This window comes from Somniosus microcephalus, chromosome 4, assembly GCF_052327205.1.
Source record: "Somniosus microcephalus isolate GS21.2 chromosome 4, FLI_Smic_1.0, whole genome shotgun sequence".
Taxonomy (NCBI): Eukaryota; Metazoa; Chordata; class Chondrichthyes; order Squaliformes; family Somniosidae; genus Somniosus; species Somniosus microcephalus.
In genome coordinates, this window is record NC_140990.1 from 183805296 (window position 1) to 183828966 (window position 23671).

At 53.4% G+C, this 23671-nt stretch overlaps 1 protein-coding gene across 1 annotated transcript in view; it reads right to left on the reverse strand.

Moving 5' to 3' along the window:
- Window positions 1-8874: 8874 nt before the first annotated feature.
- Window positions 8875-23671, reverse strand: part of LOC147120055 (caspase-8-like) — a 55388-nt gene continuing 40591 nt past the window's right edge. Inside the window, exons 8-11 of the mRNA XM_085985574.1 lie at window positions 22625-22689; window positions 11327-11435; window positions 10725-11223; window positions 8875-9059 (exon numbers count right to left, since the gene is read on the reverse strand). Of these exons, the coding sequence (XP_085841700.1) occupies window positions 8900-9059; window positions 10725-11223; window positions 11327-11435; window positions 22625-22689 (833 nt within the window). The 3' untranslated portion in view covers window positions 8875-8899. The remainder of the gene's footprint in view (window positions 9060-10724; window positions 11224-11326; window positions 11436-22624; window positions 22690-23671) is intronic.

The following is a 23671-nucleotide window of genomic DNA, read 5'->3' on the forward strand; positions in this document are numbered from 1 at the left end:
CCTGAGACCACTGGGACCCCAGCACCTGAGACCCCCAGTACCCCGGCACCTGAGACCCCCAAGTACCCCGGGACCCCAGCACCTGAGACCCCCGGGACCCCAGCACCTGAGACCCCTGGTACCCCGGGACCCCAGCACCTGAGACCCCCGGGACCCCAGCACCTGAGACCCCCGGGACCCCAGCACCTGAGACCCCCGGGACCCCAGCATCTGAGACCCCCAGTACCCCGGGACCCCAGCACCTGAGACCCCCAGTACCCCGGGACCCCAGCATCTGAGACCCCCAGTACCCCGGGACCCCAGCATCTGAGACCCCCAGTACCCCGGGACCCCAGCATCTGAGACCCCCAGTACCCCGGGACCCCAGCACCTGAGACCCCCGGTACCCCAGCACCTGAGACCACCGGGACCCCAGCACCTGAGACCCCCGGGACCCCAGCACCTGAGACCACCGGGACCCCAGCACCTGAGACCCCCGGTACCCCAGCACCTGAGACCCCCGGGACCCCAGCACCTGAGACCCCCGGGACCCCAGCACCTGAGACCCCCGGGACCCCAGCACCTGAGACCCCCGGGACCCCAGCACCTGAGACCCCCAGGATCCCATCACCTGAGACCCCCGGGACCCCCAGTACCCCGGGACCGCATCACCTGAGACCCCCGGGACTCCCAGTACCCCGAGACCCCATCACCTGGGACCCCAGCACCTAAGACCCCCAGTACCCCGGACCCCCAGCACCTGAGACCCCCGGGTCCCCCAGTATCCCGGGACCGCATCACCTGAGACCCCCGGGACCCCCAGTACCCCGGGACCGCATCACCTGAGACCCCCGGGACCCCCAGACCGCATCACCTGAGACCCCCGGGACCCCATCACCTGAGACCCCCGGGAACCCAGCACCTGAGACCCCCGGGACTCCCAGTACCCCATCACCTGAGAACCCCGGTGTGGTGTATGTGCCTTTAAGAGCAATTATGGTGTATGTGCCTTTAAGAGCCCCAGGTGTGCGTAATGCCGGTAATTGCCACTTGGGCTATATAAGCCTGTGTATTGTGTATATCCTTTAGAACCCCCCCCAGACTTGCTTAGTAAATACCTATGAACCAACTCCTGTCTTCAGTGTCTTTATCTACACACGGACACCACAGTGGCGACGAAGTGGAAACGGACTTACCTGCAATTCGGCAGCACCTCAAGGACATCGATTCCTCCAGCGTCCAGAAGACTCAAGGAAGTTATAGAAACTGTGGTTTTACCAGCTGGCCAAGCTGGTGGCAGGTACTGCGCTAATCCTTCCTGGGCGTCAGGCTGGGGCTCCAGCGTCGGGCTCTACAGCTGAGACAGGCAGCGAAATTGGAGGCAAGCAATAACGGACTGGGAGGGTGCACTCGGGAGACGGTCGGCGCGGCAAGCAGGTCAGCGTTTAGACCTCCGTCGGGAACGAGTCTCCAACAGTGAATAAACGGAAACCACAGTAAAACAGCATTGTTATCGGTAGAAGCGGCGGGAAAGCGCAGGAAGCGCCATATCGTTGCTACAGAGAGAAAAAAAAGCGCGGGAAGCGCCATATCTTTTTTTTGAAATGCCTAAGTCTGGCAATATGGATGCTTTTGATAACGAAACAGAGCCTAACTTTGGCAATATTGATGTTTTTGATAACAAGATAGAGAATTGGACCACATATGTAGAAAGAGTGGAGGTGTTTTGCACCGCAAATGGAATAGAAGATGAAAAAAAAGCTTCAGTGCTTCTGGATCTAATGGGCGCAGAAACATACAAGCTGTTACGCAACTTAATCACTCCAGCCGAACCGATGGACAAGAATTTTGAGGAGATTGTTGATACCCTACACTGCCAATTCGAGGCAGATTCTCTGCAAGACAAATTCATCTGCCTTCCCCTAAGTGTAGAAACACAAAAAAAGGTATCTTCTGGAAAAGATTTAACACTGGACAAGGCTTTCAGTGCAATAGGAGCGGCAAAGATACAGCAAAGGCCACAGGACTTCGGCACCCATGAAATGACACGGGGTTTCGAGAGATGTTATCGCTGCGGCAGATCCAACCATGACCAGAGGGATTGCTGGTTCAAAGAAAAAGCATGCAGGCGATGCGGAAAGATGGGACACATTCCACGTGTATGCCGATCTGAAAATAAAAAATCCACTAACGGGAAAAGAATCAATAAGGAAAAGCACAGAAAGGTACAAATGATGACGGACAGTAGCTCCAAAGACCAGAAGAGCGACAGCGACTCCGGGAACAAGAGACTAAGCTCTCTCAAATTACATAATGTAATTGCCAATGAAGATTACCAGACCATTTGGGTTACCCTCATAATAGCAGGGTCCCCAGTTAAAATGGAGCTAGATACAGGATCAGCTCTAACCGTAATAAATCGACGAGATTACGAGAGGCTATTTTCGCATATACCTCTAAAAGACACATCCATTATCTTAAAAACATATACGGGGCAGAAAGTATACCCCAAAGGAAAAATAAAGGTGCCTGTGGTATACAACGGCAAAGAAATACAAAAGTTGTATTTATACATTCTACAAGATGGTGGTCCACCGTTGTTGGGACGTGAATGGATAAGGAAGATACGTTTAGACTGGCACTCCATTCAGGCACTGACGGTGACCAGTAAGGAAAAAAACAATGATGACATCATACCTGAACGATTAAAAGACATCTTGGCCAACGCCAAAGAAGTGTTTCAAGAGAAACTAGGAACCTTGAAAGGCATCACCGCCTCAGTAAAAGTGGAAGATGCAGCAATTCCAAAATTTTTTTAAGGCAAGACCAGTGCCATACGCAATACATCCGGCAGTCGAGGCAGAGCTGGAGAATTTGGAAAAGGCAGGCGTATTATCCAAAATAGATTGGAGCGAATGGGCAACACCCATCGTTCCAGTCATGAAAAAAGCATTGAAAAATAACTCTGAGGAACAGAGAAAAATTCGCATCTGTGGGGACTTTAAGGTGACTGTAAACCCGGTCCTTCACACGGTACAGTATCCTCTTCCGAGGATAGAAGATATTTTCGCCTCGCTATCCGGAGGAAAACGTTTCACAAAAATTGACTTGGCACAGGCATATCTACAGATGGAGGTTGAGGAGACCTCTAAAAAGTATCTCACGATAAACACACACAAAGGCCTGTACCAGTACAATCGACTGGTTTTTGGAGTAGCATCAGCTCCAGCTATCTGGCAAAGAGCTATGGAGCAAGTCCTGCAAGGGATTCCGGGGACTCAGTGTTACCTAGACGACATCCTTATAGCAGGAGAAAACAACAACGAGCACCGTGCCAATTTGGAGCAGGTGCTCACTAGGCTGAAAGAACGGGGCCTACGAGCAAATCGCCCCAAGTGCGAATTTTTCCAAAATCAGATATCATATTGTGGCCACATAATTAATAAGGAAGGGTTGCATAAGTCACCTGAAAAAATTGAAGCAGTTATAAAAGCCCCAGCACCTGAAAATGTTTCACAATTGAGGTCATTCCTGGGATTAATAAATTACTATCATAAATTTTTACCAAACTTATCAACTATTCTACACCCTCTTAATGATCTTCTACACAAAGGAGTGATTTGGAAATGGAACGAAGACTGTAAACGTGCCTTCCATAAATGTAAAGACTTAATCACATCCGAGAAAGTTTTGGCTCATTACAACCCATCACTACCAATCAGACTGGCGTGCGATGCATCCCCTTACGGCATAGGAGCGGTATTGTCCCATAGATTCCCTGATGGCTCGGAACGGCCGATAGCTTTTGCGTCACGCTCATTGAACTCAGCTGAGCGTAACTATTCCCAGATAGACAGGGAAGCACTCAGCCTGGTATGGGGAGTGAAGAAATTCAACCATTACCTACACGGACAAAAATTTACCTTGCTGACTGACCATCAACCCCTCATCTCCATATTCAACCCTAAGAAAGGTGTCCCCATTATGGCGGCACAAAGACTACAGAGGTGGTCCCTTTTTCTAGGGGCACACCAATACAACATTGAATACAAAGGGTCAAAACAGCATGGGAATGCTGACGGTTTATCGCGCCTGCCGTTGCCAACGATAGAAGAGGCACCTACAGTAGACCCAGTAGAGATATTCCAATCTACCATAGTGGAATGTCTACCGGTGACAAATTCAGCCATTGAAAGGGAGACCAGAAATGACCCTACTCTCTCACGGGTCTACGATTTAACAATAAAGGGATGGCCAGCACATGGCGAACCACTGTTGCCAGCATTCTCGCAAAGAAGAGAACAGCTGTCAGTGTGCCGAGGAACCTTGATGTGTGGATCCAGAGTGGTGATTCCACCCAAACTCCAGGATAAAGTGCTAAAGGAGCTTCACGAGGGGCATCTGGGTGGAGTGAAAATGAAGAACCTAGCTAGGGCGTTTGTATGGTGGCCAGGTATCGATGGAGACATCGAAGACATGACCAAGAGCTGCCTAGGATGCCAGAAGGTCCAAAATGCTCCGCCACAGGCCCCTCTACATCCATGGGAGTGGCCCTCATCTCCCTGGCAAAGGGTGCACATCGACTTTGCTGGTCCATTTATGGACTCAATGTTCTTAATCGCAGTTGATGCACACTCCAAGTGGCCGGAGGTAATAAAGATGTCCTCCACCACCACGGGAAAAACCATCACAGTATTAAGGACCATATTTGCCAGGAATGGGCTGCCGGAACAGATATGTTCTGATAATGGACCGCAATTTGTGTCCGAAGAATTCAGAAAGTTCTTAAAGAACAATGGGGTAAAGCACTACACGTCCGCCCCATACCATCCCGCCACCAATGGATTGGCTGAAAGGTTTGTCCAGACCTTTAAGAAGGCCATAAAGGCCATGGGTAATGAAGACATAAAACTTCAGCACAAGGTGGATAACTTCTTATTTGCATATAGGAATGCAACACATATGGTTACAAACCAAACTCCCGCCATGATGTTCTACAATAGAAACCTAAGATGCCGGCTGGATTTGGTCAAGCCCAACATCCGAAGGGACGTGGAGAACCGGCAGTTTCAGGGCATGAATGAAAGGCCAACTAGGGCCTTCCAGATAGGCCAACCGGTTTTGGCCCGGGACTACCGTACCGAGAAATGGCAGCCTGGAACTATCTGCACACGACTAGGACCACTGATGTATACCGTGGACATCGGAGAAAGCATAATAAGGCGCCATGCTGACCAAATCATCAAGTCATCCGAAAAGGGACAACCTACACCACCACGCTATACATCTAACGATGAAGTAGAGATACCCATATCTACCTCCGATCCGGTGATACTGGAACCCGATGAACCCGACACTGGCCTTCAAGCCGAATCAGCCTTGCCAGAAGAACCTACTACACCACCAGAAACTACTGCACCCCCGAGGCGTTATCCGGACCGAGTCAGGAAGCCTCCTGAGAGACTAACTTATAATTAATTAATACAGCAATGTATATTATTTTGCATATAACATATAATTAATAATTACTTAAAATATGATGTACTAGTTAGCTAGAAGGGGAGGAATTGTGGTGTATGTGCCTTTAAGAGCAATTATGGTGTATGTGCCTTTAAGAGCCCCAGGTGTGCGTAATGCCGGTAATTGCCACTTGGGCTATATAAGCCTGTGTATTGTGTATATCCTTTAGAACCCCCCCCAGACTTGCTTAGTAAATACCTATGAACCAACTCCTGTCTTCAGTGTCTTTATCTACACACGGACACTACACCCGGGACTCCCGGTACCCCGGGACCCCAGCACCTGAGACCACCGGGACCCCAGCACCTGAGACCCCCAGTACCCCAGCACCTGAGACCACCGGGACCCCAGCACCTGAGACCCCCGGTACCCCGGGACCCCAGCACCTGAGACCACCAGGACCCCAGCACCGGAGACCCCCAGTACCCCAGCACCTGAGACCCCCGGGACCCCAGCACCTGAGACCCCCGGGACCCCAGCACCTGAGACCCCCGGGACCCCAGCACCTGAGACCCCCGGGACCCCAGCACCTGAGACCCCCGGGACCCCAGCACCTGAGACCCCCGGGACCCCAGCATCTGAGACCCCCAGTACCCCGGGACCCCAGCACCTGAGACCCCCAGTACCCCGGGACCCCAGCAGCTGAGACCCCCAGTACCCCAGGACCTGAGACCCCCGGGACCCCAGCACCTGAGACCCCCAGTCCCCCGGGACCCCAGCACCTGAGACCCCCGGGACCCCAGCACCTGAGACCCCCAGTACCCCGGGACCTGAGACCCCCGGGACCTCAGCACCTGGGATCCCCGGTACCCCGGGACCACAGCACCTGAGACCCCCAGTACCCCGGGACCCCAGCACCTGAGACCCCCCAGTACCCCGGGACCTGACACCCCCAGTACCCCAGCACCTGAGACCACCGGGACCCCAGTACCTGAGACCCCCAGTCCCCCGGGACCCCAGCACCCGAGACCCCCGGGACCCCAGCACCTGAGACCCCCGGGACCCCAGCACCTGAGACCCCCAGTACCCCGGGACCTGAGACCCCCGGGACCTCAGCACCTGGGATCCCCGGTACCCCGGGACCACAGCACCTGAGACCCCCAGTACCCCGGGACCCCAGCACCTGAGACCCCCAGTACCCCAGCACCTGAGACCACCGGGACCCCAGTACCTGAGACCCCCAGTCCCCCGGGACCCCAGCACCTGAGACCCCCGGGACCCCAGCACCTGAGACCCCCAGTACCCCAGGACCCCAGCACCTGAGACCCCCAGTACCCCAGGACCCCAGCACCTGAGACCCCCAGTACCCCAGCACCTGAGACCCCCAGGACCCCAGCACCTGAGACCCCCAGTACCCCGGTACCTGAGACCCCCGGGACCCCAGCACCTGAGACCCCCGGGACCCCAGCACCTGAGACCCCCAGTACCCCGGTACCTGAGACCCCCGGGACCCCAGCACCTGAGACCCCCGGGACCTCAGCACCTGAGACCCCCGGTACCTCGGGACCAAAGCACCTGAGACCCCCAGTACCCCGGGACCTGACACCCCCGGGACCCCAGCACCTGAGACCCCCGGTACCCCGGGACCCCAGCACCTGAGACCCCCGGTACCCCGGGACCCCAGCACCTGAGACCCCCGGTACCCCAGCACCTGAGACCCCCGGGACCCCAGCACCTGAGACCCCCGGGACCCCAGCACCTGAGACCCCCGGGACCCCAGCACCTGAGACCCATGGGACTCCAGCACCTGAGACCCCCGGGACCCCCAGTACCCCGGGACCGCATCACCTGAGACCCCCGGGACTCCCAGTACCCCGAGACCCCATCACCTGAGACCCCTGGGACCCCAGCACCTAAGACCCCCAGTACCCCGGACCCCCAGCACCTGAGACCCCCGGGACCCCCAGTACCCCGGGACCGCATCACCTGAGACCCCCGGGACCCCCAGTACCCCGGGACCGCATCACCTGAGAACCCCGGGACTCCCAGTACCCCGGGACCGCATCACCTGAGACCCCCGGGACCCCCAGTACCCCGGGACCGCATCACCTGAGAACCCCGGGACTCCCAGTACCCCATCACCTGAGACCCCCGGGACTCCCAGTACCCCGGGACCCCAGCACCTGAGACCCCCGGGACCCCAGCACCTGAGACCCCCGGGACCCCAGCACCTGAGACCCCCGGGACCCCCAGTACCGCATCACCTGAGACCCCCGGGACTCCCAGTACCCCGGGACCGCATCACCTGAGACCCCCGGGACCCCAGCACCTGAGACCCCCGGGACCCCCAGTACCCCAGGACCGCATCACCTGAGACCCCCGGGACTCCCAGTACCCCGGGACCGCATCACCTGAGACCCCCGGGACTCCCAGTACCCCGGGACCGCATCACCTGAGACCCCCGGGACTCCCAGTACCCCGGGACCGCATCACTTGAGACCCCCGGGACTCCCAGTACCCCGGGACCGCATCACTTGAGACCCCCGGGACTCCCAGTACCCCGGGACCCCAGCACCTGAGACCCCCGGGACCGCATCACCTGAGACCCCCGGGACTCCCAGTACCCCGGGACGCCATCACCTGAGACCCCCGGGACCCCAGCACCTGAGACCCCCGGGACTCCCAGTACCCCGGGACCCCATCACCTGAGTCCCCCGGGACTCCCAGTACCCCGGGACGCCATCACCTGAGACCCCCGGGACCCCAGCACCTGAGACCCCCGGGACCCCAGCACCTGAGACCCCCGGGACCCCAGCACCTGAGACCCCCGGGACTCCCAGTACCCCGGGACCCCATCACCTGAGTCCCCCGGGACTCCCAGTACCCCGGGACCCCAGCACCTGAGACCCCCGGGACCCCAGCACCTGAGACCCCCGGGACCCCAGCACCTAAGACCCCCAGTACCCCGGACCCCCAGCACCTGAGACCCCCCAGGACCCCCAGTACCCTGGGCCCCAGCACCTGAGACCCTCCAGCACCTGAGACTCCCGGGACCCCCTGTACCCCGAGACCCCAGCACCTGAGACCCCCCGGGACACCCAGTACCCTGGACCCCAGCACCTGAGACCCCCGGGGCCCCCAGTACCCCGGACCCCCAGCACCCCGGACCCCCAGCACCATGGGGGCTCATCACCTGAGACCCCCAGTACCCTGGGGGCTCATCACCTGAGACCCCCAGTACCCCGGGACCCCAGCTACTGAAACCCCCAGGACTCCAGCACCCGAGACCCCCAGCACCTGAAACCCCCAGGACTCCAGCACCCGAGACCCCCAGCACCTGAAACCCCCAGGACTCCAGCACCCGAGACCCCATCAGCTGAGACCCCTGGGACCCCCCAGCACCCACTGGAACCCCCCCACCACCCCCCCCACCAACGACCATGGCACCAGTGTGGAGACTCTACGAGGGGTTAGAGAACTGAGCAAAGCTTTGGGCCACAGGGAAGTAAAGTTTCTTCCTGAGGGTGTAACTGGGCTGTGGCATCTGCGTCTTGTCTGCCTTGTCCTTTTTCTCACTGACATCCTTGTTGACGATGGTAAGAATGCTCAGGAGGTCCTCACTGGAAAGGAGCAAAGAGACAATCCCGTCAGCTAGTCGCTCTTATCAATGCACGCACGCCCAGTGCACTAAGCCCAGGCCTGGCGAGTGAGGGGGCCTGGGGCCTGGAGCCTGGACTGGGAGAGGCTGAGAACGACAGACCCCCTGCTCCCTTCACCCACCCACATGTCCCACTCTTCTGTCCCCTACCCCATATGCCCCACTCCCCACCGTGTTATCCACTCCCCACTCCGTGTTCCCCATTCTCCCCTCGTCTTCCCCACTTACCCCATGTTCCACATTCTCCCCCCGTGTTCCCCACTCCCCCGTGTTCCCCACTCCCCCTCCCCCGTGTTCCCCACTCCCCCGCGTTCCCTCCTCCCCCATGTTCCCCACTCCCCCGCGTTCCCCACTCCCCCGCGTTCCCCACTCCCCCGCGTTCCCCCCTCCCCTCTCCCCCGTGTTCCCCACTCCCCCCTCCCCCGTGTTCCCCACTCCCCCGTGTTCCCCACTCCCCCCTCTCCCGTGTTCCCCACTCCCCCGTGCTCCCCCCTCCCCCGTGTTCCCCCCTCCCCCCCACTCTTCCCCACTCCCCCGTGTTCCCCCCTCCCGTGTTCCCCACTCCCCCGTGTTCCCCACTCCCCCCTCCCTCTTCCCCACTCCCCCCTCCCTCTTCCCCACTTCCCCCTCCCCAGTGTTCCCCACTTCCCCCTCCCCAGTGTTCCCCACTTCCCCCTCCCCAGTGTTCCCCACTTCCCCCTCACCGTGTTCCCCACTTCACCCTCCCCCGTGTTCCCCACAGCCCCCTCCCCCGTGTTCCCCACAGCCCCCTCCCCCGTGTTCCCCACACCCCCCTCCCCCGTGTTCCCCACAGCCCCCTCCCTCGTGTTCCCCGCGTTCCCTCCTCCCCCATGTTCCCCACTCCCCCGCGTTCCCCACTCCCCCGCGTTCCCCACTCCCCCGCGTTCCCCCCTCCCCTCTCCCCCGTGTTCCCCACTCCCCCCTCCCCCGTGTTCCCCACTCCCCCGTGTTCCCCACTCCCCCCTCTCCCGTGTTCCCCACTCCCCCGTGTTCCCCACTCCCCCTCCCCCGTGCTCCCCCCTCCCCCGTGTTCCCCCCTCCCCCCCACTCTTCCCCACTCCCCCGTGTTCCCCCCTCCCGTGTTCCCCACTCCCCCGTGTTCCCCACTCCCCCCTCCCTCTTCCCCACTCCCCCCTCCCTCTTCCCCACTTCCCCCTCCCCAGTGTTCCCCACTTCCCCCTCCCCAGTGTTCCCCACTTCCCCCTCCCCAGTGTTCCCCACTTCCCCCTCACCGTGTTCCCCACTTCACCCTCCCCCGTGTTCCCCACAGCCCCCTCCCCCGTGTTCCCCACAGCCCCCTCCCCCGTGTTCCCCACACCCCCCTCCCCCGTGTTCCCCACAGCCCCCTCCCTCGTGTTCCCCACACCCCCCTCCCCCGTGTTCCCCCTCCCCCGTGTTCCCCACTCCCCCCTCCCCCGTGTTCCCCACACCCCCCTCCCCGTGTTCCCCACTCCCCCCTCCCCCGTGTTCCCCACTCCCCCCTCCCCCGTGCTCCCCCCTCCCCCCTGTTCCCCACTCCCCCGTGTTCCCCACTCCCCCGTGTTCCCCCCTCCCCCATGTTCCCCACTCCCCGCGTTTACCCCGTCACTCAGGGTGGGGTGCTTACCTGGCGCAGTATTTCTCCAGGTTGTCGCAGAGTGACTGAATGTACCAGGTGCCCTGTTCAACGTGTCGGAACGAGACGTATCCCTCCACCGTCGCCATGCCCAGCAGGAAGTCCGCCTCATCGGGGATCGTGGCACTGACGGTGCAGACCGCGTCCTCCTCCAGCTCGGGACTGACGCTCTCGGCCTCGATCACAACGCTGTCCTGCTTCTTGGAGCCCTGGCACGCCTGGATGAAGAAGAGCTTGGGCTTCTGCTGGAGAGAGCGACATCGCGAGGCCGAGAAGGCCGAGGTGATGTCGCGAATGGCGACCTGCTGACCATCCGTACCGCACATCACGCCCTTCTGGCCGTGGGTCAGGATGCAGCAGACGAAGCAATCGTGGAGCGTGTGGTCAACCTGCCGGTAGCGCTCCATCTCCTCTTGTATCTTCACAGCAGAAAGATCCTGCAACAGGGTCACCTCGAATCCCAGCCAACTGAAGGTCTTCTCCAGCCGCACTGTGGGGACACAAGTTGATCCGATGGTGAAACGGTTGTAGCTTCACTCATCGGGGCAGAGCTACACAAGGTTCAAGAACAAGTCGGCGATTCCAATAATTACCCGCATCCACATTGGTTCCTCTGCGCTCCAGCAACGTTTGAAAGGTACGGTTGTTAATTATGACACAGTTGCCCCTTGGAATGCTCTCCATTTTGTAGCTGCCCAGACTCTGTTATAGACAAACAAGAGATCATGAGATACAACATCGAACATTACCCGCTGCATCCAGTCCCCAACACTCTCCTTCGTTCAGTATCAGTCACACACCGAGCGCGCCTAGGTTCCATAACCCTTAATTCCCTTATCTAACAAAAATCCAGCAATCTCACTTTTGACATTTTCAATTGACCCCCAGCCTCAACAGCTTTTTGGGGGCAAGAGTTCCAGATTTCCACCACCCTTTGTGTGAAGAAGTGCTTCCTGACATCACCCCTGAACAGGCTAGCTCTAATTTTAAGGTTATACCCCCTTATCTGGACTCACCCACCAGAGGAAATAGTTTCTCTCTCTCTACCCTATCAAATACTTTAAACATCTTAAACCCTTAATCTTATATACTCGGAAGAATACAAGCCTAGTCTATACAACCTCGTAATTGAATCCTTTGGGCCCTGCTATCATTCTGGTGAATCTGCGCTGCACCCCCTTCAAGGCCAATATATACTACCTTAGGTGTAGTGCCCAAAACTGAATGCATAAGAACATAAGAAATAGGAGCAGGAGTAGGCCAATCGGCCCCTCGAGCCTGCTCCGCCATTCAATAAGATCATGGCTGATCTGATCCTAACCGCCAATCCACTATCACAGAACCATCTCCTGAATCTAACAGAATTAGACACACGAAATAGGAGCAGGATCAGGCTACACAGCTCCTGGGCCCGCTCCGCTACCCTGGACTCATGTCCAAATTCCTGCCCGCTCCCCGTAACCCTTAATTCCCTTTACTTCTAGGAAACTGTCTATTTCTGTTTTAAATTTATGTAATGATGTAGCTTCTACAGCTTTTTGGGGCAGCATATTCCATGGACCTACCACCCTCTGAGTGAAGTAGTTCCTCCTCATCTCAGTTTTGAAAGAGCAGCCCCTTATTCTAAGACTATGCCCCCTAGTTCTAGTTTCACCCATCATTGGGAACATCCTCCCCGCATCCACCCGGTCCAACCCCTTCACAATCTTATATGTTTCAATAAGATCGCCTCTCATTCTTCTGAACTCCAATGAGTAGAGTCCCAATCTACTCAACCTCTCCTCATATGTCCATCCCCTCATCCCCGGGATTAACCGAGTGAACCTTCTTTGTACTGACTCGAGAGCAAGTATGGACACCAAAACTGTACGCAGTATTCTAGGTGCGGTCTCACCAATACCTTGTACAACTGAAGCAATACCTCCCTATTTTTATATTCTATCCCCCTAGCAATGAAAGCCAACATTCCATTGGCCTTCTTAATCACTTGCTGCACCTGCATACTAACCTTTTGAGTTTCGTGCACCAGGACCCCCAGATCCCCTTGTACTTCAGTACTTTCCAGTTTCTTGCCATTAAGATAATAACTTGCTCTACGATTTTTCCTGCCAAAGTGCATAACCTCACACTTTCCAGTATTGTATTCCATCTGCCAAATCTCTGCCCACTTACTTAGCCTGTCTATGTCCCCTTGCAGGTTTTTTATGCCCTCCTCACTCACTACTTTCCCTCCCACCTTAGTATCATCTGCAAACTTTGATATGTTACACTCGGTCCCCTCCTCCAAATCGTTAATATAGATTGTAAAGAGTTGGGGACCCAGCACTGACCCCTGCGTAACACCACTAGTTACTGATTGCCAGTCTGAGAATGAACCATTTATCCCAACTCTCTGCCTTCTGTTAGATAGCCAATCCTCTATCCATGCCAGAATATTACCCCCAATCCCGTGATTTTTTATCTTAAGCAATAATCTTTTGTGTGGCACCTTGTCAAATGCCTTTTGGAAGTCTAAATACACTACGTCCACTGGTTCCCCTTTATCCACCCTATATGTTACTTCCTCAAAGAACTCCAGCAAATTTGTCAAACATGACTTCCCCTTCATAAAACCATGCTGACTTTGTCCTATTAAATGATGATTATCCAAATGCCCTGTTACTGTCTCCTTAATAATGGACTCCAAAATTTTACCTACCACAGATGTTAGGCTAACCGGTCTATAGTTTCCAGCCTTCTGTCAACTGCCCTTTTTAAATAAGGGTGTTACATTAGCAGTTTTCCAGTCTGCCGGGACCTTTGCTGAGTCCAGGGAGTTTTGGAAAATTATTACCAATGCATCCACAATCCCTACCGCCACTTCCCTCAAGACCCTAGGATGTAAGCCATCAGGTCCAGGTGATTTATCCACCTTGAGTCCCATTATTTTACCGAGTACCACTTCCTTAGTGATTTTGATCGTGTTTATCTCCTCCCCCCCCATAGCCCCCTGTTTGTCCAGACTGATACAAAATATTCATTCAGTGTTTTTGCCATCTCCATATTTCCCACCATTAATTTCCCGGTCTCATCCTCTAAGGGACCAACATTTACTTTAGCCACCCTTTTTCTTTTTATATAACTATAAAAACTCTTACTATCTGTTTTTATATTTTTTGCTAATTTACTTTCATAATCTATCTTCCCTTTCTTAATCAATCTTTTTGTTATTTTTTGCTGTCTTTTAAAGTTTTCCCAATCCTCTATCCTCCCACTAGATTTGCCTACCTTATATGCCCTTGTTTTTAGTCGAATACTATCCTTAATTTCTTTACTTAGCTACGGATGGCTGTCTTTTCTTTTACACCCTTTTCTTCTCAGTGGAATATATATTTTTTGGAAGTTGTAAAATAACTCCTTAAATGTACACCACTGATCATGTATCGTCTTACCCTTTAATCTATTTACCCAATCCACTCTACTCAATTCCGCTCTCATACCTTCATAGTCTCCTTTATTCAAGCTTAGCACGCTTGTTTGAGATCCAACCTTCTCACCCTCTAATTGAATATGGAATTCAACCATGTTATGGTCACTCATTCCAAGGGGGTCCTTTACTAGGACATTTTAATTAATCCTGTCTCGTTACAGATAGGGTCTAACCAGAGCTTTATATAACTGTAACATAACTTCCACTCAGTTGTATTCCAGTCCTTGAATTTTACATTAAGTTTCAGAGTGATGTAGTCCAATCTGAAACTAAGGTCTTCAATCTAAACAGAGGAAACTACAAGGGTATGAGGGACAAGTTGGCCATGGTAGATTGGGAGACTACACTACAAGGTATGAAGGTGGACATACAATGGCTAACATTGAAGGAAATAATGCATAATTTGCAACATATATTCCTCTAGGGCATAAAAACCCAAAAGGAAAAGTGATCCAACCATGGCTAACAAAAGAAATTAAAGCTAGTATTAAGTCAAAGGAGGAAGCTTATAAAGTTACCAGAAAAATTGGTCATGCTGAGGATTGGGATCTTTTTAGAAATCAGCAAAGGGGGACCAAGAAATTGATAAAGGGAAAATGGAAAATGAGCACAAACTAGCAAAAAATATAAAAACAGATTGTAAAAGCTTCTATAGGTATGTGAAAAGGGAAAGACTGGCGAAGGTAACTGTAAGTCCTTTACAGTCAGAGAGGGGAGAATTTATAACGGGCAATGAGGAAATGGCAGAGAAATTTAATAAATACTTTGTTTCTGTCTTCACGGAGGAAGACACAACAAACCTCCCAGAAATACGAGAAAACCAAGGGTGTGGTGAGAATGAGGAACTTAAAGAAATTATTATTAGTAAAAAAAAGTACTAGCAAAATTAATGGGACTAAAATTCGATAAATCACAAGGAACGGATGACCTACACCCTAGGGTTCTGAAAGAGGTATGGGATAGTGGATGCATTGGTTGTCATCTTCCAAAATTCTATAGATTCTGTAACAGTTCCTGCAGATTGGAGGATAGCAAATGTAACCCCGCTATTTAAGAAAGGAGGGTGAGAGAAAACAGGGAACTACAGACCTGTTAGCCTCACATCAGTAGTTGGGAAAATGCTGGAATCTATTATAAAGGATGCAATAACTGGGCACTTAGAAACTAATAGTAAGATTGGGCAGAGTCAACATGGATTTATGAAAGAGAAATCCTGTTTGACAAACCTATTAAAGTTCTTTGAGGATGTAACTAGTGGAGTAGACAAAGGGGAACCGGTAGATGTGGTGTATTTGGATTTTCAGAAGGCCTTCGGTAAGGTCCCACACAAGAGGTAGGTGAACAAAATTAGGACACATGGAATTGGGGGTAATATACTAGCATGGATTGAGAATTGGTTAATGGACAGAAAACAAAGAGTAGGGATAAATGGGACTTTTTCAGGATGGCAGACTGTGACTAGTGGGGTACCACAAGGATCGGTGCTTGGGCCCCAGCTATTCACAATCTATAGCAATGATTTGGATGAGGGGACTAAATGTAACATTTCCAAATTTGCTGATGATACAAAGCTAGGTGGCAGTGTCAGTTGTGAAGGGGATGTGAAAAGGCTTCAGGGGGATCTTGACAGGCTCAGTGAGTGGGCGAGAACATGGCAGATGGAATATAATGTGGATAAATGTGAAGTTATCCACTTTGGTAGAAAAAAACAGAAAGACAGAGTATTTCCTAAATGGTGAAAGATTGGGGAATGCAGATGCTCAAAGGGACCTGGGTGTCCTTGGACATGAGTCACTGAAAGTGAATGTGCAGGTGCAGCAAGCCATTAGGAAGCCAAATGGTATGCTGGTCTTCATTACAAGAGGATTTAAGTACAGGAGAAAGAAGTCTTACTCCAATTATATAGGGCCTTGGTGAGACCACACCTGGAGTACTGTGTACAATTTTGCTCTCCTTATCTAAGGAAGGATATACTTGCCATAGCGGGAATGCAACAAAGGTTCACGGGATTGATTCCTGGGATGGCGGGACTGTTGTATGAGAAGAGATTGAGTAAACTAGGCCTGTATTCTCTTGAATTCAGAAGAATGAGAGGGGATCTCATTGAAGCATACAAAATTATTACAGGGCTTGATAGGGTGGATGCTGGGAGAATGTTTCCCTTGGCTGAGGAGTCTGGAATCGGGCCACAGCCTCAGGATAAAGGGTAGGCCATTCAGGACTGAGGTGAGAAGAAATTTCTTCACACAGAGGGTGGTGAATCTTTGGAATTCTCTACCCCAGATGGCTGTGGATGCTCAGTCATTGGGTATATTCAAAACAGAAGTCGATAGAGTTCTGACTAGTAAGGGCATCAAGGAATATGACGATAGGGCCGGTGAATGGAGTTGAGGCAGAAGATCAGCCATGATCTCTGTGGTAAACCACTGTTATAGTTATCACTGTATATTGTTCTCACTGTTCTCACTGTCACATCACTACACGAGGTCGCCTCTTGTCGCACTGTTATACCTGGGCTGACCACCTCCGACTCCGCCCATTACCTGCCCAGGTATAAAGGTAGCTGACTGGCTAGTATTCCTCCCTGTTGGATCGGATCACCCACGAGGGTGGGCTCTGTTATTTAGCCAATAAAAACCTTCAGTTACGTTCTTAACTCGTCGCCTTTTATTGGACTAATTGATAGGCATATCAATTTTATTGGCTAAATTTTAAAGATGTCTGATAATGAACAGCAACAGCAAGGAGCTCACCCAGCAGCACAGCAACAGCAGCCTCCAGACAACGGGCCACACCAGCCGGCTTGGCTGCAAGCCTTGAAACCACCATACCTGGATCTAAACCCACAGGCACCAAACTCAGCCAACGACTTCAAACACTGGCTGGACTGCTTCGAATCGTACCTGGAGGAAGCCGTCGTCCCTCAGAGATCCAAACTAAGAGTCCTGAAAGCCCAAGCGAGCCCGAGAGTATATACACTCATCCAGGACATGACTACGTACGACGACGCCATCAACCTACTGAAACAGCAGTACCGGAGCCCGGTAAACTACATGTACACTAGGCATCTCTTAAGATCTCGCCAGCAACAGCCAGGAGAATCGATAGCTGAATTTTCACGAGCGCTGAGACAACTCGGCAGAAACTGTGACTTTAAAGCGGTGACGGCTACTGCGAACATGGAAGACAATGTCCGCGACGCCTTGGTGAGAGGCCTACGTTCCGACTACACACGGCAAAGACTGCTTGAAGCTAAGGACATAGACCTGGACAAGGCCGAAGCCCTCGCCCTCACCCTAGAGGCCACCCAGCAAGACCAGGAAGCGTTTGCCAGGTACTATTCGCGACCCTGGGACTCGGGCCCGACCCCCACCCCACCACCCTTCACAGCGCTGCCCCCGGGACCTAACTCAGCGTCTGCATCACGGATCCGACCGGGCCCGCTAGCCCCGGTACCGGCCCCGACATCAGGCAACCCCGATCGGGCCGCTGGCTGCTTCTTTTGCGGCCAGGAGAAGCATCCGAGGTCGCGCTGCCCAGCCAAAAACTCGACCTGCAAAACCTGCCTCAAGAAAGGCCACTTCTCCAAGGCCTGCAGAAGCAAATCCTCAGAAGCCAGCAGTGCCTCATGCGAACCCTGGGGGCGGCCATCTTTGTGCGGGGCAGCCGAAGCCTGCAGAGCCTCATGGGAAAACCAGGGGCGGCCATCTTTGTGCGGGGCAGCCGAAGCCTGCAGAGCCTCATGGGAAAACCAGGGGCGGCCATCTTTGTGCGGGGCAGCCGAAGCCTGCAGAGCCTCATGGGAACAGCAGGGGCGGCCATCTTTGTGCGGGGCAAACGATTTAAACAGAGCCTCATGTGAACTACGGGGGCCGCCATCTTCGCCGCCATCTTGTCATGACAACGACGCGCTCATCTACACCCTAGCTTCCGTGACCCTGGATCAAGCCCGCCCGCACCACCTGGCCAGCTCAATGATGGACATCAAAGTCAACGGCCACGCCACGACCTGCCTGTTCGACAGCGGAAGCACGGAGAGCTTCATCCACCCAGACACGGTGAGCCACTACTCCCTCCCCGTCCTGCCAACGCGCAGCCGCATCTCGATGGCATCGAGGTCGCACGCCACAGACATCAGCGGCTACTGTGTCGTGACATTGTCGGTTAAAGGGACAGAGTATAAAAATTTTAAACTCCTCGTACTCCCCCAGCTGTGCGCTGCCGTCATACTAGGGCTGGACTTCCAATCCCACCTCCAAAGTGTAACCCTAGCATACGGTGGACCCCTCCCCCCACTCACAGTCGACAACCAGCGAAAGTTAAACCGCCCACCGCGTAACACCTGCAGCCTATCCACCCTCAAGGTACCGCCACCTTCCCTGTTCGCTAACCTCACCCCCGACTGCAAACCTGTCGCTACTAAGAGCAGGCGGTACAGCGCTGGGGACAGAGCCTTCATTAGCTCTGAGGTGCAGCGACTCCTGAAAGAGGGCATTATTGAGGGGAGCAGCAGCCCCTGGCGTGCCCAGGTGGTGGTAGTCAAGACCGGCGACAAAAATCGCCTGGTTATCGACTACAGCCAGACCATAAACAGATACACCCAGCTGGACGCATACCCCCTCCCCCGCATATCGGACATGGTCAATGAGATTGCACAATACCGCGTATTCTCGACCATCGACCTCAAGTCGGCCTACCACCAACTCCCCATCAGCCCGGAGGACAGCCAGTACACCGCCTTCGAGGCGAATGGCCGCCTCTACCAATTCCTTAGGGTCCCCTTTGGTGTCACCAACGGGGTCTCGGTTTTCCAACGGGAGATGGACCGGATGGTTGACCAGAACGGACTACAGGCCACTTTCCCCTATCTCGATAACGTCACCATCTGCGGCCGCAACCGGCAGGACCATGACGTGAATCTGGAGAAATTCCTCCGTACGGCCCAACGGCTGAACCTCACCTACAATAAGGAGAAATGCGTGTTTAACACAGCGCGCCTTGCCATCCTTGGCTGTGTAGTAGAGAACGGAGTCATCGGCCCCGACCCCGAAAGAATGCGCCCCCTCATGGAGCTACCCCTCCCCCACTGTCCAAAAGCACTTAGGAGAACCCTGGGGCTTTTCGCCTACTATGCCCAATGGGTACCCAATTATGCGGACAAAGCCAGACCCCTCCTGAAAACCACATCCTTCCCCCTCACGGAAGAGGCGTGCGCGGCCTTCTCCCTCATTAAGGGAGACATAGCCAAGGCCACAATGCACGCAGTGGATGAGTCAATCCCCTTCCAAGTGGAGAGCGATGCATCCGACTTCGCCCTAGCCGCTACCCTTAACCAGGAGGGTAGGCCGGTAGCCTTCTTCTCAAGGACCCTACAGGGCCCCGAGACCCGACACTCGTCGGTCGAGAAGGAAGCCCAGGCAATTGTGGAGGCAGTACGGCGCTGGAGGCACTACTTGGCAGGCAAACGATTTACCCTCCTCACCGACCAACGCTCGGTTGCCTTCATGTTTAATAACAAGCTGAGGGGCAAGATCAAGAACGACAAAATCTTGAGGTGGAGAATCGAGCTTTCCACCTATGATTATGAGATCTTGTACCGGCCCGGTAAACTGAACGACCCCCCTGATGCTCTTTCACGCATTACATGCGCCAGCGCACAAAGTGATAGACTTCAGACCCTCCACAATGACCTCTGCCACCCCGGAGTCACCAGACTCTACCATTTCATTAAGGCCCGCAACCTGCCATACTCCATCGAGGAGGTCAGGACCATGACCAGGAACTGCCAGATCTGTGCTGAGTGCAAACCGCACTTCTATAAGCCGGACAGAGCAAGCCTGATCAAGGCCACCCGCCCCTTCGAGCGTCTGAGCATCGACTTCAAGGGGCCCCTACCGTCATCCGACCGTAATGTGTACTTCCTCAACATCGTTGATGAGTACTCCCGTTTCCCCTTTGCCTTCCCCTGCCCAGACATGACCAGTAACACGGTCATTAAATGCCTGAACAAACTCTTCGCCTTGTTCGGGTTCCCGAACTATATACATAGTGACCGGGGCGCCTCCTTCATGAGCGAGGAACTCCGTCAGTTCCTATTGGAGAGGGGTATTGCAGCAAGCAGGACCACCAGCTACAACCCCCGAGGGAACGGCCAGGTGGAAAGAGAGAACGCGACGGTATGGAAGGCCACCCTCTTAGCCTTAAAGTCTAAGGGCCTCCCAACCTCCCGCTGGCAAGAGGTCCTCCCGATTGCGCTGCACTCCATCCGGTCACTACTTTGCACTGCCATTAACACCACCCCCCATGCTCGAATGTTTGTCTTCCCCAGGAAGTCGACTACGGGAACCACCCTACCAACCTGGCTGACCTCTCCGGGACCCGTCTTGCTGCGAAAGCACGTGAGGGCCCATAAAACGGACCCCCTGGTCGAGAAGGTGAACCTCCTGCATGCCAACCCCCAGTACGCCTATGTGGCTTACCCAGACGGACGGGAGGACACTGTCTCCTTACGAGACCTCGCACCCTCACCCCCCCCTCCCAACCCCCCGAGTCCAGCCGAGGTAGACGGCATGCCGGAACCCCACGAGCCTTTGCCGACTACGCAGACACCAGCTTTAACACCGGATAATGTAACACCGCCGCTGCGACGATCGGAGAGGCTAACGAAGCCTCCGGACAGACTGACATACCAGAGCTGGTAATACACTTCACCCCGCCGGACTCTAATCTAAACAAGGGGTGAATGTGGTAAACCACTGTTATAGTTATCACTGTATATTGTTCTCACTGTTCTCACTGTCACATCACTACACGAGGTCGCCTCTTGTCGCACTGTTATACCTGGGCTGACCACCTCCGACTCCGCCCATTACCTGCCCAGGTATAAAGGTAGCTGACTGGCTAGTATTCCTCCCTGTTGGATCGGATCACCCACGAGGGTGGGCTCTGTTATTTAGCCAATAAAAACCTTCAGTTACGTTCTTAACTCGTCGCCTTTTATTGGACTAATTGATAGGCATATCAATCTCCATGAATGGCGGAGCAGGCTCGAAGGGCCAAATGGCCTACTCCTGCTCTTATTTCTTATGTTCTTAGTCCTCTTGATATAAAGGCCAACATTCCATTAGTATTTTTAATTATCAGGACCCGACTGAAATAATGAAAAAACAACAATAACAACTTGTATTTATATAGCACCTTTAACATAGTAAAACATCCTAAGGCGCTTCACAGGAGTATTATAAGACAAAAAATTTGACACCGAGCCACATAAGGAGAAATTAAGGTCAGATGACCAAAAGCTTGGTCAAAGAGGTAGGTTTTAAGGAGCATCTTAAAGGAGGAAAGAGAAGTAGAGAGGCAGAGAGCTTTCGGGAGGGAATTCCAGAGCTTAAGGCCTAGGCAGCTGAAGACATGGCCACCAATGGTGGAGCAATTATTATCGGGGTGCTCAAGAGGGCAGAATTAGAGGAGCGCAGATATCTCAGGGGGTTGTAGGGCTGGACGAGGTTACAGAGATAGGGAGGGGTGAGGCCTTGGAGGGATTTGAAAACAATGATGAGAATTTTGAAATCGAGGCGTTGCTTAACCGGGAGCCAATGTAGGTCAGCGAGCACAGGGGTGATGGGTGAACAGGACTTGGTGCGAGTTAGGACACGAGCAGCCGAGTTTACGTAGGGTAGAATATGGGAGGCCAGCCAGGAGTGCGTTGGAATAGTCAAGTCTAGAGGTAACAAAGGCATGGATGAGGGTTTCAGCAGCGGATGAGCTGAGGCAGGGGCGGAGACAGGTGATGTTAGGGAGGTGGAAATAGGCGGTCTTAGTTATGCTATGGATGTGTGGTTGGAAGCTCATTTCAGGGTCAAATATGACACCAAGGTTGCGAACAGTGTGGTTCAGCCTCAGACAGATGTTAGGGAGAGGGATGGAGTTGGTGGTTAGGGAACGGAGTGTGCGCGGGGACCGAAAACAATGGCATCGGTCTTCACAATATTTAATTGGAGAAAATTTCTTCTCATCCAGAACTGGATGTCAGACAAGCAGTCTGACAATTTAGAGACAGTGGAGGGTTCGAAAGAAGTGGTGGTGAGGTAGAGCTGGGTGTCGTCAGTGTACATGTGGGAACTGACACTGTTTTCGGATGATGTCGCCGAGGGGCAACATGTAGATGAGAAATAGGAGGGGGCCAAGGATAGATCCTTGGGGGACACCAGAGGTAATGATGCAGGAGTGGGAAGAGAAGCCGTTGCAGGTGATTCTCTGGCTACGATTAGATAGCTAAGATTGAAACTAGGTGAGTGCAGTCCCATCCAACTGGATGACGGTGGAGACACGTTGGAAGAGGATGCAAAAACAACACAGAAAATAGCGTTGACGAGAACAGAGAATTGGCAAACTGTGCGGGTGAGTGAATCACTCTCACCTGGAATTCAGAGTGCAACCGAACACTCTGACTGTAGGAAGTATTGCCATCCTGCTCCCTCATATCTACAGAAACACAAATGGGCAGATTATCAGTAAATGCTGCACCTCCGACTGGATTGACATCACTGCAATATAAAGTGAATGGTACAATTTTAAAGGGGATGCAGGAAAAGAGAGACCTGGGGGTTCACAGACACAAATCTTTGAAGATGGCAGGACAAGTTGCTGTTAAAAAAGCATATGGGATCCTGGGCTTTATAAATTCCCTATTTACCTTTGGCAACTTTAACTTTAACTTTGGCAACTGTCACGAGTCCTTGTGGCCTGCACTCAACAGAACTTTCCTGGATCTGAATTATCCAGAGCCATGAAAACTTTAAATCCCTCTGTGGGGCACTGCACACCATTTGGAGTCACCCATAATCAGAGGAAAATATTCCAGCCTCCCGGTCACTTTATAGAAATTATAATCAGCATCCATCCCAAGACGACTCCACTGGCAACTGGTTTCCACTTTGATACCTCCCCACACACCATTGTTTACATAGGAACAGGAGTCGGCCATTCAGCCCCTTGAGCCTGTTCCACCATTCAATGAGATCATGGTTGCTCTGTATCCTAACTCCATCCACCTGCCTTGGTTCCATATCCTTTAATACCAGTGGCCAGCAAAAATCTATCAATCTCAGATTTAAAATTATTAATTGCACTAGCATCTACTGCGCTTTGTGGGAGAGAGTTCCACACTTCTGCCACCCTTTGCGTGAAGACGTGTTTCCTAACTTCTCTCCTGAATGGCCTGACTCTGATTCTAAGGATATGTCTCGTGATAGATCCCTCGCCAACGGAAAATGTTTTTCTCTATCTACCCCATCAATTCCTTTCAAAATCTTAAAATCCTCAATTAATCCCTTAACCTATATTCCAGGGAATACAAGCCTAGTTTATGCAATCTCTCCTCATAAATTAACCCTTGGAGCCCTGGTAACATTCTGGTGAATCTACGCTGCACTCCTTCCAAGGTGTCTAATCAGACAAATATTGT